This window comes from Silene latifolia, chromosome 3 (assembly GCF_048544455.1).
Source record: "Silene latifolia isolate original U9 population chromosome 3, ASM4854445v1, whole genome shotgun sequence".
Taxonomy (NCBI): domain Eukaryota; kingdom Viridiplantae; phylum Streptophyta; class Magnoliopsida; order Caryophyllales; family Caryophyllaceae; genus Silene; species Silene latifolia.
The window spans coordinates 118,674,822-118,691,474 of NC_133528.1; the positions used below are offsets into that span (position 1 = coordinate 118,674,822).

Genomic DNA, 16,653 nt, shown 5'->3' on the forward strand with positions numbered 1-16,653 from the left:
TTGGAAAGTGTAGCAATTAATAGGTTGTCTCTTTTTGAATTTGAAATTCAAAATTTTCAAATTTATCCCTCTAAAAACTCATTTGAAAAAGATTCCATATGGTCCCTACCAAACTCCACTTGGCGTGCTCTCACTGGCCTGTGTACCAAGGCCCTTGTACACTGTAATACTCCGTATTTTATATTACTATTTAAGTCGGGTTAATTGTTAGTCGATAATTACGTTAAGTTATTTTATTTGACTCGCGTTGTATCGTAAGATCGAGTTGTTTCGTAAGTTAATTGAGACGGGTTATATGGAATTCGAGATGTGAGCTAACCCATTTACCCTCGACCCATTTGAGTTTACCCAATAACATATTTAACCCAATACCCAACATCATGTTTTAACCTAAATTTACCCTAGCACTACAAAACCCTACTCCCTCACCCGCCTCCCTCATTTCATCGGCATCAACCTCAACCTTCACGCAAATCGAGAGAGAGAGAGTGAGTGTGGGTGTTGACGGCGCAGCAAGGAAGGCTTTAGGGTGATTGTCGACGTCCGTAGGCGACCCTGGTGGCTGTTGTGGTGGCAGAAAAGGTATGAGTGCAACCCTTCCCTTCTGTTTTCGTTTTTCTGTCGGGTTTTGGTTGTTGTTGTGTGTCTTAGGGAAGTGATGCTGGTGGTCGTTGACGGGGTAAGGGAGTCGTGTGGTATGTGTCGAGTGTGGTGGTGGTTGTTAGGGAGGTTTTAGGTGGTCGTAGTGGCAGAGAGAGGCGGCATCGACACAGGGTAACAAACGGATTAAAATATGGGTTTTCAGGCGGGTTTAGACGGTTAGGTTTGGGGTGGTGCCACCGTGGACTCGGGGGAGGTCGAAACGGTGGCGCCACGGTGTCTGGGTGCATCGTCTGACGGCGAGCAGGGCTGTGGTGGTTTGACAGGGGATAAGTGATGGCTGCGGTGGTGGTAAGTCGAGAACAGGGGGCGGTTGGTGAGGCACGGTGGTGAACCAGGCCAAACGACGGCCCTGGTTTGACTCGCCGGCAACAGTCGACCCTGTTGGGGGCGGTTGTTGGTGGCTGGGTCAAGTTGGGGGTTTGGGCTGGTGGCTGACACGGGCTAGTGGCGGCGCGTGGGAGCGTGGGAGTGCGTGTGAAGGGGACGGTGGTGATGACGGGTTGTTTTAGTTTTGAAACGGTTTTGTCGTAGATTTAATCGTTATAATTCGTTAATTTGTCGTATTCTTAGTTAGTTAATTTAATTCCCGAGTTATTTAAAATAATTAGAAACGGGTTTTGAGTCGGGTTTGTTAAAATGGAAAAGCTGCTATATCGGGAAAGTTTCCATTTAAGGAAACTTTCCATTTTAAGAAGTTTCTATTTTTAGTAACTTTCTATTTTGGGAACGGGAATAGTTTAAGTAATTGTTTATCGTTTATTTATCTTTCAGAGGGCGAATTTGTTGTGGAATATTACTGAGCACCCGACTTTTTGACTGCAGTACTGAGGTAGGGAATACACTGATTGAGTTCTTACAGTTATAAAGAGTTGGCATGTTTGGTGATTATATGACATGTCTGATTATCTTATTTATCTTGTTGAGCATTATTATTCATATGTTTCATACATTGCATTTGCATCGGAGTTGGAGTTGGAGGAGATGAGATTATTGCGATTAAGGCCCAGGCGGGTTCTGCAGGACTTGCCCTGGTGTCCTCGGCCATTTAGCCGGTATATCGACGACGGTCGATTGATATAGTCTGCCGGGGATCGGTATGGCTGGGCGTTCCGGGGATGTGTGTGATGGAGTTGCGAATGGAGGAGTATAGCATTGCATTCTTTATTTATATCGTATTACCTACTCAACCTCGCGGTTGACCCTGTGTATTCATGTACGCCTGTGATGATCCATTTTCGGGGAGCAGATTGACAAAGTTGTTGAGACATTTGGAGTGGCAGGGGAGAGAGCATGGATCACCTGACTTAGAGCTAGCTCACTTTTATTTCCGTTTAGCTATCAGACTTTATTTCCAGTTTTGAGACATGTTCCATTTCAGTTGTAAACATTTATAAACTTTTAATTTAAAGTACTGTTTATCTTTCCCTTTGTTACCTACTGCCTCGGGTTTCCGAGATGGTAACACCTTTCTTTATCTGAGGAGTCCTAGTCCAGGCCCTTAAATAAATGGGGGTGTTACAAAGTGGTATCAGAGCGAACGATCCTCAGGCCTAAACCAATGAATCCAATGAACATAGGAAGAGTCTAAATAAAATGAACCCCGGGATAGAACTGTTAGGAGCATACTAAAGGTAAGGGATGAGTTAGGGGCCCCCTCACACCGAACCATAGGCCCTCTCAGTTTGACCCGGGAACCCTGAGTGTAAATGAGAGAAAGGGTAGAAAAGTTGCATGATGTTGAGTATGACTTCATATATCGTTGCCTAAGTGTTAACTGATTGATATATTAATTGTTGCATAAAAGAGTTGATGGGAGGTTGTGGCATAATACTTTGCATGTTTTAAAGTTGATTCATACTTATATCTCTATAAAGTTTGTGTTAGAAGACTATGACTAGTGATATGCGGTTATATGATCCCTAAACTATGTTAGATAGACAAGTAGGGTAAGAAGTGATAGAATTGGCTAGAGTTGCCAAGGTGATTTTGTGTTGCAGCTAATTCCTAAAATTTTCTTATAGTCATGCCTCCACGAAGGAACCATTTGTAAACATCACCAGCAGCAGAGTTAGATCGACTCTTTGGTGAGAATGAGGCCCTAAAGGCCAAAAGAATTGACCCTGCCAAGATGAGTACTATAGTGGCGAGGCATAACCCTACCATTTTCACTGGAGAGGGGGAACCTCACTTGCTGGGAGATTGGTGTCGGGAGTTCACCAACCTATTCGAGCTGATAGCTTGTCGGAAGAGTCGCAAGTAGACCAGCCGCCCACTACCTCGGGGCCACGGTGGGAATGGTGGACTAGGAACAAGGCGGAGATCCGACATGTTGCTAGGGATATTGAGGAAGGATACGTGTCTTGGTTGGAATTTCAAGTGATACTGACGGACCAGTTCATGCCAGAGTTCAGGAAAGCTAAGCTAAGGGAGGAGTTCGATACGTTTAAGATGACAGAGGACATGACGGTGGACACATACCATAGGAAGTTCCGACTGTTGGCTTCATATATCGATGAATTTGCTAAGAACGAGACCATGCTGGCTATGAGGTTTGAGAGGGGACTGGCGGTGGATATCAAGAAGAGGCTCACGGCAGCTCCACCTACCACCGTTCAGGACATCTACCTGAGGGCTGGTGCTGCTGAGAGGCTCTCCGAGCAGATCAAGGAGGATAAGAAAGGAAAAGCTGAGAAGAGGAAGCCGGAAACTGTCAGTGATAATACTGGGACCAAGAAGCTGAATTCAGGCAAGTTCGGTGGGTACTCCACCAATAGTGCTCCTGGGGGGATGAGGAATCAAAGCGGAGGCAGTTACAGAGGTGCTAGTATTGGAGGTAATACGCCCAGGGTCACTTGTTTTGGCTGTGGGAAGTTGGGGCACAAGATATGGGAGTGCCGAAGTTCTGGAGGAAACCAATCTGGGGGTTTCCAGGACACCACCTATCATCCGGGTTGGTGGATCTCGAACAGCAGGATCGTGGTACAACAACTACCGTACTCTAACACCGGCTATGGAGGAGGTGCCCGATCGGGGGGCAAGTAACAGTTATCAAGGAAGCTATAACAACTATCAGAACCATAGCCAGCTGAACCAGCCCAGTGGGGGTGGCAATTTTCAGAGGAACCAGAATGAGGGGAACAAGCAACCTGGTACGGCTTCATCGAGTCAGTCCGGAGCTAAGTCCAGTGGCAAGCTCTTTGCCATGGGAAAGGAAGCAGCTAAGGAGGATGCTCACGTAGTGACTGGTACTTTTCTTGTCAACTCTATACCCACCTTCGTGTTATTCGATTCTGGTGCTACACATTCATTCATATCTAGGGAGCATGTTAGAGCCTTGAACCTTACTGCATATGATAGAGTGGTCGATTCATTTATAGTACCCTCGGGAGAGTCTCTGTGTCTTGTGATAGAATCTATACTAGTGTACCTATTTAGATTGGGGAGGTTGTCTTTCATTGTGACCTTATGGAGTTTCCATTGGGTGGTTTCGAGGTGATTCTAGGGATGGATTGGTTGGGGAAGTACAAAGCTTTCATTGATTCTACCGAAAGAAAATATCATTGAGAGGACCTAAGGGAGTCAGAGTAACCTACAAGGGATACGTGATCAAACCCAAAGTCAAATTTATTTCAAGTAAACACCCTCAAATCGAGTCCGAGGAAGGGAGACCAGTTGATCTTGTGTCGATGTGGGATAGAGAGTCCGAGACCCCTAGGATTTTCGACATACCGTGGTGAGAGACTTTGAGGGGGTATTTCCAGAAGAGATTCCTGGGCTACCACCTAAGCGCGACGTTGACTTTTCCATTGATCTAAAGCCGAGAGCTGGACCTATTTCTAAACCACCATACTGAATGGGACCGAAAGAGATGGAAGAATTGAAGAAGCAATTGGATGAATTAGTTGAGAAGGGTTATATTCGGCCCAGTGTTTCACCTTGGGGAGCACCTGTCCTATTTGTCAAGAAAAAGGATGGAAGTTTGAGGCTGTGTGTGGATTACCGAGAGTTGAATAATGTGACTATCAAGAACCGTTATCCATTGCCAAGGATCGATGATTTGTTTGACCAATTGAGTGGGGCTGGAGTGTTCTCGAAGATTGATCTGAGGTCGGGTTATCATCAACTGAGGATAAAGAACGAAGATATTCCTAAGACTGCATTCAGAACTAGATATGGACACTATGAGTTCGTGGTCATGCCCTTCGGATTGACCAATGCGCCAGCTGTGTTTATGGACCTAATGAATCGGGTGTTCAGTCCTTATCTGGACAAGTTCGTGGTTGTATTCATTGATGATATATTGGTTTACTCCAAGAATGAGGAAGAGCACGAGGAGCATCTGAGGATAGTGTTGAGAACTTTGGCAGAGAATCAGTTGTATGCCAAATTGAGTAAGTGCGAGTTCTGGTTGAAGAAAGTTGCCTTTCTGGGGCATGTGATTTCCAAAGAGGGGGTGTCAGTGGATCCTAGCAAGATCGAGGCGGTGACTAGATGGCAGAGTCCAAAGAATGTGGGCGAAATTCGAAGCTTCTTGGGACTAGCTGGATACTACAGGAGGTTTGTCAAAGACTTCTCGAAGGTAGCAAAACCATTGACATCCCTAATGAGGAAAGAGAACAGGTTTGTTTGGGATGAGAGTTGTGAGAAGGCTTTCTTGACACTTAAAGAGCGCCTAACCACAGCTCCTATCCTTGCTTTGCCAGATGGGAATGATAACTTCGAAGTGTATACTGATGCTTCCAAGAAAGGGTTAGGGTGTGTGTTGATGCAGAACGGGAAGGTAATCGCGTACGCTTCTCGACAGTTGAAGACCTATGAGGAGAATTACCCTACCCATGATCTAGAGTTGGGAGCCGTGGTGTTTGATCTTAAGTTGTGGCGACATTATCTCTATGGAGCGACTTTCAAGTTATTTTCTGATCACAAGAGCCTGAAGTATATCTATACTCAGAAGGAGCTGAACATGAGACAGAGGAGATGGATCGAGTTGATTGGCGACTACGACATGGACTTACTCTATCATGAAGGGAAGGCGAATATCGTAGCTGATGCTTTGAGTCAGAAGTCTATCCATGCCCTGATCAGTGCCAGATCCAGGGTGAGGATGTTGGGTGAGCTAAGGAAGATGGGGATTTACATGATCCGACGAGGTGAGACCATTGGAGATATGACAGTTGAGCCGGAGTTGTACGAGGAGATTTGAGAGCTACAGAAAGAGGATGCTAGAATTCAGAAATGGCGCAATGCGGTAGAGCAGGCAGGTACAGAACCTTACTCTAAATTCAGTATTCATTCAGATGGGAGCTTGAGGTTTGGACAGAGGTGGTGTGTGCCAGCTAACGAGGAACTGAAGAAGAAAATTCTTACTGAGGCATATGCTACTCCTTATTCTGTACATCCTGGAGGGGATAAGTTATACAAGGATCTCAAGAAGACGTTCTGGTGGCCTAATATGAAGAAGGAAGTCGCTGAGTTCGTGTCTCGATGTTTGATATGCCAGAGGGTGAAGGGTGAACACAAGAGACCGCAGGGGAAAGTTCAGCCGCTAGATGTACCGGAGTGGAAGTGGGAGAGTATATCCATGGACTTCATCGTCGGGTTGCCTTGGACTCAAAGAGGTAACAACATGATTTGGGTGATCGTCGACAGGTTGACCAAGTCAGCTCACTTTATTCCCATGAAGGATACTTGGAGTAAGGCTGAGTTGGTTAAGGCTTATGTTCAGTACGTGGTAAAGTTGCATGGTGTGCCTAAAGATATCGTCTCCGACAGAGATTCCAGGTTTCTATCCAAGTTCTGGCAGGAATTGCAGTCATTGATGGGTACTCAACTGAAGATGAGCACCGCTTTTTATCCTGCTACTGACGGTCAGACAGAGACGACTATTCAGACCCTCGAGGATATGTTGAGAGCTTGTGTTCTAGAGTTTGGCGGATCTTGGGAGGACAGACTGGGGTTGATCGAGTTTTCTTACAACAACAGTTATCACGCTAGCATTGGGATGGCACCATTCGAGGCACTCTATGGTAGGAAATGCAGGAGTCCTGTGTGTTGGGATGATCGATCTATTTGTCGTTTTGGGGCGAGAGATGATTCAGGAGATGGTTGAAGCAGTCTGATTATTAGGCAAAAGATGAGAGCTGCCCAGGACAGACAGAAGAGCTATGCTGACACTAGGAGAAGTGACATTTCTTTCGAGGTGGGAGAGAAGGTGCTACTCAAAGTGTCGCCGATGAAGGGAGTTATGAGGTTCAGGAAGCGAGGAAAGCTGAGTCAGAAATTCATCGGACCTAATGAGATTTTGGACAGAGTTGGAGAGGTGGCATACCGTTTAGCTTTGCCACCAGCGTTAGCCAGAGTTCACAATGTCTTTCATGTTTCCCAGTTGCGGAGGTACTTGAGCGATCCATCACATGTGTTGAGTCCTGAGGTGATCGAGGTGGATGAGCAGTTGTCCTATCTGAAGACACCTAAGGAGATTTTGGACAGGAAAGTGAGGAAGACCAGGAATGGAGAGACAGCTTTGGTGAAAGTCTTGTGGACTAACCACAATGTTGAGGAAGCTACATGGGAGACTGAGGCTTCCATGAGGGAAAACTATCCACACCTGTTTGAGTGAGGTAAGTTCCGGGACGTAACTTTCTTTTTAGGAGGGTAGAATGTAACATTTTGTTTTATGGGCCTAAATCCATGAGTATCTACATTAGAAAATCTGTTTTGGTACCCACGGTGATGCTTGGAGGTTTGATAGATGAGCGAACTTCGGGACGAAGTTCATTTTAAGGGGGGAAGACTGTAATACTCCGTATTTTATATTACTATTTAAGTCGGGTTAATTGTTAGTCGATAATTACGTTAAGTTATTTTATTTGACTTGCGTTGTATCGTAAGATCGAGTTGTTTCGTAAGTTAATTGAGACGGGTTATATGGAATTCGAGATGTGAGCTAACCCATTTACCCTCGACCCATTTGAGTTTACCCAATAACATGTTTAACCCAACACCCAACATCATGTTTTAACCTAAATTTACCCTAGCACTACAAAACCCTACTCCCTCACCCGCCTCCCTCATTTCATCGGCATCAACCTCAACCTTCACGCAAATCGAGAGAGAGAGTGAGTGTGGGTGTTGACGGCGCAGAAAGGAAAGCTTTAGGGTGATTGTCGACGTCCGTAGGCGACCCTGGTGGCTGTTGTGGTGGCAGAAAAGGTATGAGTGCAACCCTTCCCTTCTGTTTTCGTTTTTCTGTCGGGTTTTGGTTGTTGTTGTGTGTCTTAGGGAGGTGATGCTGGTGGTCGTTGACGGGGTAAGGGAGTCGTGTGGTATGTGTCGAGTGTGGTGGTGGTTGTTAGGGAGGTTTTAGGTGGTCGTAGTGGCAGAGAGAGGCGGCATCGACACAGGGTAACAAACGGGTTAAAATATGGGTTTTCAGGCGGGTTTAAACGGTTAGGTTTGGGGTGGTGCCACCGTGGACTCGGGGGAGGTCGAAACGGCGGCGCCACGGCGTCTGGGTGCGTCGTCTGAAGGCGAGCAGGGCTGTGGTGGTTTGGCAGGGGATAGGTGATGGCTGCGGTGGTGGTAAGTCGAGAACAGGGGGCGGTTGGTGAGGCACGGTGGTGAACCAGGCCAAACGACGACCCTGGTTTGACTCGCCGGCAACAGTCGACCCTGTTGGGGGCGGTTGTTGGTGGCTGGGTCAAGTTGGGGGTTTGGGCTGGTGGCTTGACACAGGCTAGTGGCGGCGCGTGGGAGTGTGGGAGTGCGTGTGAAGGGGACGGTGGTGATGACGGGTTGTTTTAGTTTTGAAACGGTTTTGTCGTAGATTTAATCGTTATAATTCGTTAATTTGTCGTATTCTTAGTTAGTTAATTTAATTCCCGAGTTATTTAAAATAATTAGAAACGGGTTTTGAGTCGGGTTTGTTAAAATGGAAAAGCTGCTATATCGGGAAAGTTTCCATTTAAGGAAACTTTCCATTTTAAGAAGTTTCTATTTTTAGTAACTTTCTATTTTGGGAACGGGAATAGTTTAAGTAATTGTTTATCGTTTATTATCTTTCAGAGGGCGAATTTGTTGTGGAATATTACTGAGCACCCGACTTTTTGACTCAAAGATCGAGGTAGGGGAATACACCGATTGAGTTCTTACGATTATAAAGAGTTGGCATGTTCGGTGATTATATGACATGTCTGATTATCTTATTTATCTTGTTGAGCATTATTATTCATACGTTTCATACATTGCATTTGCATCGGAGTTGGAGTTGGAGGAGATGAGATTATTGCGATTAAGGCCTAGGCGGGTTCTGCAGGACTTGCCCTGGTGTCCTCGGCTTTAGTGGTATATCGACGACGGTCGATTGATATAGTCTGCCGGGGATCGGTATGGCTGGGCGTTCCGGGGATGTGTGTGATGGAGTTGAGAATGGAGGAGTATAGCATTGCATTCTTTATTTATATCGTATTACCTACTCAACCTCGCGGTTGACCCTGTGTATTCATGTACGCTTGTGATGATCCATTTCTCGGGGAGCAGATTGACGGGTTGTTGAGACATTTGAGCCGGGCGGGGAGAGAGCATGGATCACCCGACTTAGAGCTAGCCCACTTTTATTTCCGTTTAGCTATCAGACTTTATTTCCAGTTTTGAGACATGTTCCATTTCAGTTGTAAACATTTATAAACTTTTAATTTAAAGTACTGTTTATCTTTCCCTTTGTTATCTACTGCCTCGGGTTTCCGAGATGGTAACACCTTTCTTTATCTGAGGAGTCCTAGTCCAGACCCGTGTACTTGTAGCCTTTTCGTGAATTATGTGAGTTGGGTGTAGAGCTGATCAAATTGCCCAAGCCCATTGGCCCTACCCGGCCCAACCCGCTTTTTAGAAGGGCTTGGGCCTTTTGTTTTGGCCCAAAAAAGCCCATGGATTGGCCCGAAAAGGCCCGACATATTTTTGGGCCGGGTTTGGGCCAAGCATTCAGCCCAAATTTTGGCCCGGCCCGGCCCATATTTAATAATAAATGAATATTTTTTTTTATAAAACCTATTAAACTAGTGTTAAAGTTATAAACAACTTTTTAAAAACTCAAGTATATTTTTTTAGATTTATAAAACAATGTGTATATAACATAAATTATATCACGAATGCATGATTAAGCATTCTAAAGTGGGGGTGTTTGTCTTTATTTTATTTTGGAGAGCATTTCATCATATTTTGTACAATTTTATAAACTACGTATGTTTTTAAAGTAGTAATTGAAGGTATTATGTTAATTATTTTCTAATGTAAGTTGTAAATTTTAGAGCCCGAAAAGCCCATTTAGGCCCAAAAGCCCGAATTAGCCCATAAGGGCCGGGTTTGGGCTTGTCAAATAAGCCCACACATTTGGCCCGGCCCAGCCCGACCCATACAAATGGACCATTTTTGTTAGAAAGGCACGGCCCAAGCCCGCACTGGCCCGACCCATGATCATCTCTAGTTGGGTGGGGTTTAGTAATAAGAGAGATGAATGAATAAATATGAATTAAATAAGAAATTGTGAGTTGGATGGGGTTTGGTAATAGGAGAGGGGAATGAATAAATAAGAATTAAATAAGGAATTGTGAGTTGGGTGGAGTTTGGTGATAGAAGAGAAGAATGAATAAAATAAGAGTAAAAATTTTCCAAAAAAGGAAAGGGGAAGAAAGTTTGCATAATCCGTTTAAGGAAATAGGGAAGAAAATAGTGAATAAAAGGGAATATGAGTAGTAATTAAAAGATTATAAGTTAATTAAAAGATACTCCGTAATTATTTAATAAAAAGAAGAGAAAATTGTTGATTACAGCCTTTTATAAACCTCATTTTGAAAATTACAGCCTTATATAATTTTTTTTGAAAATTACATCCAAAATATTACTTTTCTTCTAAAATTGCACCAATTTGAGTTTTCCGGTGAATTTTTATGATGTTTTTATGATGTTTGGGGTGATTAATTGGTTTGTGTTAATGAGAGGTAAGAAATTTGGGTAAGTAGGCTCTCAAATAATAAAGGGTACATCATAAAAAACATCATCAAAAATCACCAAAAACCTCAAGTTGGTGCAATTTTAGAAGAAAAGTAATATTTTGGATGTAATTTTCAAAAAAAATTATATAAGGCTGTAATTTTCAAAATGAGGTTTATAAAAGGCTGTAATCAACAATTTTCTCTAAAAAGAAAGCATTGTTAAAAAATATTAATGCCACTAGAAAAACACAATCCACAAGAATTGAAGTTGATGGTATTCATGAAGTACCATCGCCTCCACTCAATAACTTGCCCTCTGCGTTTCCCGGCCTTGAGTTTCCCCAATTCCAGGTACTCCATCCTTTCCTCTCCAACTTTTATTTATATCGAGGGAGCCCGTAACCGCTACATTTTTCCCGTAACCGGGTAATTTATAAATACTGTCTGTCAATGGTTTCAGGATTCTTTGTTTTGCCAAAAAGAGTATTTCAATGGAGGGTATTCAAAATGGGAATATGGTGGTGGGTGACTTCGTCTCACTTCAGAACAAAATTGCTGCAATTCGTGCTGATGGTTCTTCTAAGCTCCAGGTTTTGTTAATACCCTTTTTTGTTTTGTTTATGTTAATCAAAGTTTGCCCCCTGTAGTTTTTAAGTTTGATACGTCTCATATTGTAACACGGTCTTATTCTATAATTTGTGTTGCTTTGTAGTGAAACACCTGATTAAAGTGGGTGCAATCTATTAATGTTGGCTATTTGATTGCGTTTTTGTTGATTACATCATTTAGAAAATGCGTTGATGGTAGTTGCTAGAGTTTGATTCTGAACCGCTGATCAATGCCGTTGTTTGGATGTGCATGTTTGTTCCTTGGCTAGGTTTTGGGGTTTTGTTGTGTATGAAATTTACTACTTTTCGACATTTAGTCATGGGGTGGTCACATTCCATACCCCATAAGTTTTTTTTAGTAAAGACGAATTTGAATAGATGGTGTAGTGGAGTATGAGAGGGGTATGGATTGATAAATGGAATGGCAGTCGACATTTCCGACCATTAGGTTCAGAAAACTTATGATAAGCCAATAGGCCATGGCCCCATTTTGGAGACAATTGTCGATTAGCATGGGTGTAGGATAATCTTCCTTCACACTGTAACTCAGTGAGGGTTCGCTAATCATTTTGGCTTGAGAGAAAGATTAAATAGGAATTTCTATGCTTGTAGGAGCTAGATGTTTTTATCTTAGATTTTTAGTAGGATGTTTTGGATTGCTATCCGTACCAGTTGAACTTGAAATAGTTAGAACTTATTAGGCATTGTGTACTTCCGAATCTCCAAAGACCAAAAGCAATTGGGTTTTGGACAAAATATTTTGATCTAAAAGTTGGTTTCCATAGAAAATGTCGTCCGAGAAAATGGAATGAACAACCTTTTTTTGATCATAAGGGTAAGGGTTAGGGAAAAGGTGGTTACCGTCAGACTACAACTCAAATGATTAGATGAAATCAGCTGACAAATTACGGCAGCTACTGTAAATGATAAATGACACTTTAAACTTTAAAGTGGTATAACACAATTATTTTTCTCAGGTAATAGTCGATTTTGATGGTACATTGACAAAATACAACATCAATGGTCGAAGAGGGGACAGTAAGTTTACATTCTAGATTTCTTGCCCAATACTTTTGAAATCTTTACGAGAGTCTCTTTCCGTTCAATGATTTCTTATAACATGTGTAGCCAGTCATGCACTTGTGCAGCAGACAAATCCCGACTATGATATCAAGAGACAAAAACTGTACGACTATTATCACCCATTAGAAATTTGTCCAACCATAACAGTGGAAGAGAAGACAAAACTCATGGAAGAATGGTATGTTTTCTTGTATTTCTGACTTCATGATATGTCTTCGAGATCTAGTTAGTTATTTTCGGTTTGCTAGCATCTTTATCCCTCTAACCAAGGCCACTTAAGAAGCTGATTTTGTTAAAAAAATGTTTTTTTTATGGATAAAAAAAATTAACATCCTGAATCTGGTATGTGAATAAGTTCATGGTATATTCGTAGTTCCTTTGATGTATAACGGTGACAATGGAGAGCTTTTGAAATATCAAGCTACTAGTAGTAGGCCTTGGTTTTCTGAACATTCGCAATAAGGTTCTCAATTCAGCTAAAGCATGTTGATTATCCGAGATTACTAGCTTGAATTGATGATCACGGTAGTAGATGAGGAAATACAGAGACATGATGGAGAGGGAATTTATATCCTCTCTTTCTTCTCAGTTAGTCAGTTATATGCTCATTTTGATAAATGTTGAGATGGCTCGTCGTTGCGTATTATCCTATATAGATTTTGTATCCTTTTCTTGGTCTTTGTTTCTTTTTTGTCAAATTTTGCATAGAAAATTTTGATTAGCCTGAGTTTTGAATTTCACTATAGAATCGCTTATTTCTTTACAGGTGGGAGAAGACACATGCTCTTCTTGTTGAAGGTGGTCTTACTTATGCTGACATACAAAAGTCTGTTGCTAAATCCAGAATTGGATTTAGAGAGGGCGTATTTACACTTTTTGAACTTTTGGAGGTGATTGCTAATTATCTTGCCATTCTTGCAATTTTATCTCAAGTGTCTTTTGGTACGGGTCTCTGTTCTTTACTTTTTATTTGTTTCTTTAAGCATCTTCCATTATAAAATTGCAGTTTATATTCTTACATCTTGTTGAATTTGGTTGACTACCAAAGTCATATGGGGAAGGACAATATAAATGGGATCCAGAGAGTATCATTGAGTAACCTCTTCATGATTTTTCATTTAATGCGTATGAAGGTTTTTTGAGGCCGTCTGCTCTTATTGTTTAAAGGTACTCTTTTGGGTTGTTGTTTCTTAATTTTTGTTGCAGGAGAAAAATGTTCCTGTCCTCATTTTTTCAGCTGGGCTTGCTGATATCATCGAAGAGGTAAATAAGAGAATACTTTCTCGCTGCTTGTGATGATAAGGATTTTCTTTCCGCAATATCAATCTGTTCCATTATCCTTGAAGGTATTGAGGCAGAGATTTGACAGATCTTTTAAAAATATCGAGATAGTATCAAATCGGATGATGTTTGATGACAGTGGGAATCTTCTAGCTTTTAAAGGTAATACGGCCTCCATCTCTTTTATAGTGTTTGCATTTGACATTGATGTTCAAAACATATCACCTTTAACCGGCATTATCACACAATTCACGATATTTACAACTTTTTGTCAACGATAATATGAAAATTGTTGTGATAAATCTAACCTGATTGACCATCAAATTCTACTGGGGCCAATAAATTTGGGACAGATTTGCATTTGTTATATTATAAGATATATGTCAACCTCATCAACATTATCTCATCTAGTTGATGCTTGTTACAGAAGCGCGTGCATTTTCAGTTTTTTCACTAAACTAGATGATCTAGAATCATTGAGAAAGAGACGCTTAAGCATGTTATCTTATGCTTTTCCAATCTATTTCTAGAAAATCGCCTATTCTGAAGTATTTTGAGAGGATTTTTGTATTTCCTCTCTAAATCCTGGCTTGTTCTATCCAGGAAAAACTATTCATGTCTTGAATAAAAACGAGCATGCCCTTGACATGGCAGCACCTCTGCGTGATACCTTGGATCATATAAATGAGCAGGTCATTGATCATTCTTCAATGAAAAAGAGGACCAATGTTCTACTTCTTGGAGATCACATTGGAGACTTGGGGATGTCAGATGGTCTAAATTATGGAACACGGATATCAGTGGGATTTCTGTAAGTTAATTTGTTTGCTATCTTTACTCAAGGGGCATAACGTGATTTCCTCTCCTGTAATGTAATATTTTTATTATGCCCATGCCCCCGGTCCCTTTAATTTTTTCATGGATCTCATGTGTCATGTTAATCTGAAACTTCGAATTAAGTGTCGTCCTTTGCCCTTTGGTAGATGTAGTACAATTTTATAAGCCATTGCATAGATGATAACGCCTCCTCGATTTTAACTCAATGCAGTTTTAGGCAAGCATGAGGGATTGTTCACGCTGTGGCTTTACTCGAGCGAAAACATGAATATTTTTCCTTAAGATCCTTTAGAAATTCTGCTAACTGCTGCTTTATGTTGAAAGTGAATTGGTTTGCTCTCAATCCTTGTTGGAAGTGTTTGCAGGTCCCATATTTATTGTTTGGGATTAACTATGGCAATATATTTCTGGTTTTGCATGATTAGACCCTTTGATAAACAAATTTGTCTTTTCAATATGAACACGATGATACTGATTTCGTAAAAGATGACCAACATGTAAGGTATGGATAATTGGGAACAGAGAATGTCAAACATAAGAAATTTGCATGGTAGTGTCGAGGTGTTTGGGTAGTGTCTCACTGACCTTGAGCTTAAGCTAGCACAAGGCGAGCTTTATGAGCTGAGATAGCAGCGATTTTAAACTGGGATAGTAAGATTATATTATGTGCAATAATTGCATTAGGAAAACAAGTAAAAAGCTGCAAAAAACAAAATACTCAATAGGCCACGTTTTTCCTCAAGAAACAATCCTCTCCAAGTTTTCCACATATAAATCAATTCCATCATTAAATGTTCACCTTTGATAAGAGCTCGCTATAAAAACGAGAAAATGATACCAAGATTACCCTAATGCCTCAAGGATACCCACGATTAGCAGGTAACGGATTGATAGCAACCTTATGCCATAGTTTTTGTGAATATTGGACACGACACGACACTTCGCGGAAAATAACCAAATCCTACACTGCGACACCTTGTCGTGTCAGACACTTGCAGCCGAGTCAGTGTAACATAGCCTTTGGTTGATAATTATGTTTTTTATTTGCAGTTTTCATTAATGCTTTGTTATTATTCATATGATGGTTCAACACAAATCCTTAGAATACAAGCGAAATAAAAAATACATATGGATGTTGCAGGAACGACAAGATAGAGGAGTCCTTGGAGAGTTATCGTGAAGCCTTTGATGTCTTATATTTGGCAAGTGTTTTGGCTTATGTATCTTTGACTTGATCTTCAAACTTTACAATTTGTTAATCATGAAATGATCTTTATCTCTATTTTTTGTGATAGAATGATGCACCAATGCTAGGAGTGGTTAATCTAGTCTCTCAGTTGATCCAGGAAGCGTAAACCAAATGATGTTAAAATCCAACGCTTTATGCCTTGCTCATCGGTTGTGAAAACAATGGTTTATCGGCAGTTCAAAGCTGAAGCTTCTTATTTAGTCAGGTGTGCGTGTCTCTAATTTTACTTGGTATTCTCATGAGTTGGGAGCCATGATCTTCAGAATGACATATTTATTTGAAGTCGCAAATCATTATTCATTTCTCGAACTGGATGACCCATTCTTCTTTTGTAATCTATAAAAGGCAGCGATTACATACAGCGAGGGATTTGCTCAAATTGGTTTGCTCCTAGCTTTTCCTCATTGGTTTTCTGCCATGAAATTAGGTTGCTAGTGTTTACGTGGTATTAAACCTCAGTATAAGTATTGGTCAATGTTTTCTGATTTTGGTCATAATGTTAGAAAATGTGCCCGATAAGGTCACAATAATGTTTAATATTTTTCGATTCAGTCTCAGTGTAGATGTGGCCCAAGTGTCATATAAGCGGCCAACACAAAAGTTTATCAAGGGTATGACATGCTTAAGCATGAAACCTTGTTATCATGAATATGATGGGTGTTAATAATTTTGACTGATGTATTTTCACAGAAATTTTACCATTAAAAGCGAGGAAAGTGGTTTATTGAAAGCTTGAAATTATTATGCATTTTGGAGATCAGTTTGTTATATTCAGTTTGGTTCAGTAGACGGTGAGTAATTTATTTTTCCAGGAGCTTAGGAACTGTCAATACGCAAGATATCTCACAGGTTCGAGTCGTTAAATGATTAGTTTTGTCATTTAAGTTTCAGTCTTTACTTGCATGTGCACCACCACACATTTCTTAGAAGGGCTTTTTTAAGT

The 16,653-nt window shown here is 41.4% G+C and overlaps 2 protein-coding genes across 2 annotated transcripts; both read left to right on the forward strand.

Annotated features, from left to right (window-relative positions):
- The first annotated feature begins 5,154 nt into the window (after positions 1–5,154).
- Positions 5,155–7,282, forward strand: LOC141649579 (uncharacterized). Its single transcript, XM_074458265.1, has 5 exons — positions 5,155–5,283; positions 5,876–6,298; positions 6,389–6,618; positions 6,790–6,982; positions 7,049–7,282. Exons 1-5 carry the CDS (start codon positions 5,155–5,157, stop codon positions 7,280–7,282), a joined length of 1,209 nt encoding a protein of 402 aa, XP_074314366.1.
- A 3,587-nt stretch (positions 7,283–10,869) lies between these two features.
- LOC141647911 (uncharacterized) lies at positions 10,870–16,201 on the forward strand. Its single transcript, XM_074456281.1, has 10 exons — positions 10,870–11,003; positions 11,113–11,242; positions 12,238–12,298; positions 12,389–12,521; positions 13,110–13,233; positions 13,550–13,606; positions 13,690–13,786; positions 14,228–14,435; positions 15,603–15,663; positions 15,757–16,201. Exons 1-10 carry the CDS (start codon positions 10,885–10,887, stop codon positions 15,814–15,816), a joined length of 1,050 nt encoding a protein of 349 aa, XP_074312382.1. The 5' UTR covers positions 10,870–10,884; the 3' UTR covers positions 15,817–16,201.
- Positions 16,202–16,653: the final 452 nt, after the last annotated feature.

Coding starts and splice junctions, on each gene's coding strand:
- LOC141649579 (XM_074458265.1), top strand. CDS start 5,155: ATGGCAGAGTCCAAAGAATGTGGGCGAAATTCGAAGCTTCTTGGGACT. Junction 6,619..6,789: donor TCTTGGGAGGACAGACTGGG/GTTGATCGAGTT, acceptor TCTGATTATTAG/GCAAAAGATGAGAGCTGCCC. Junction 6,983..7,048: donor TTTTGGACAGAGTTGGAGAG/GTGGCATACCGT, acceptor CATGTTTCCCAG/TTGCGGAGGTACTTGAGCGA.
- LOC141647911 (XM_074456281.1), top strand. CDS start 10,885: ATGCCACTAGAAAAACACAATCCACAAGAATTGAAGTTGATGGTATTC. Junction 13,234..13,549: donor CACTTTTTGAACTTTTGGAG/GTGATTGCTAAT, acceptor TTTTTGTTGCAG/GAGAAAAATGTTCCTGTCCT. Junction 15,664..15,756: donor CCTTTGATGTCTTATATTTG/GCAAGTGTTTTG, acceptor TTTTTGTGATAG/AATGATGCACCAATGCTAGG.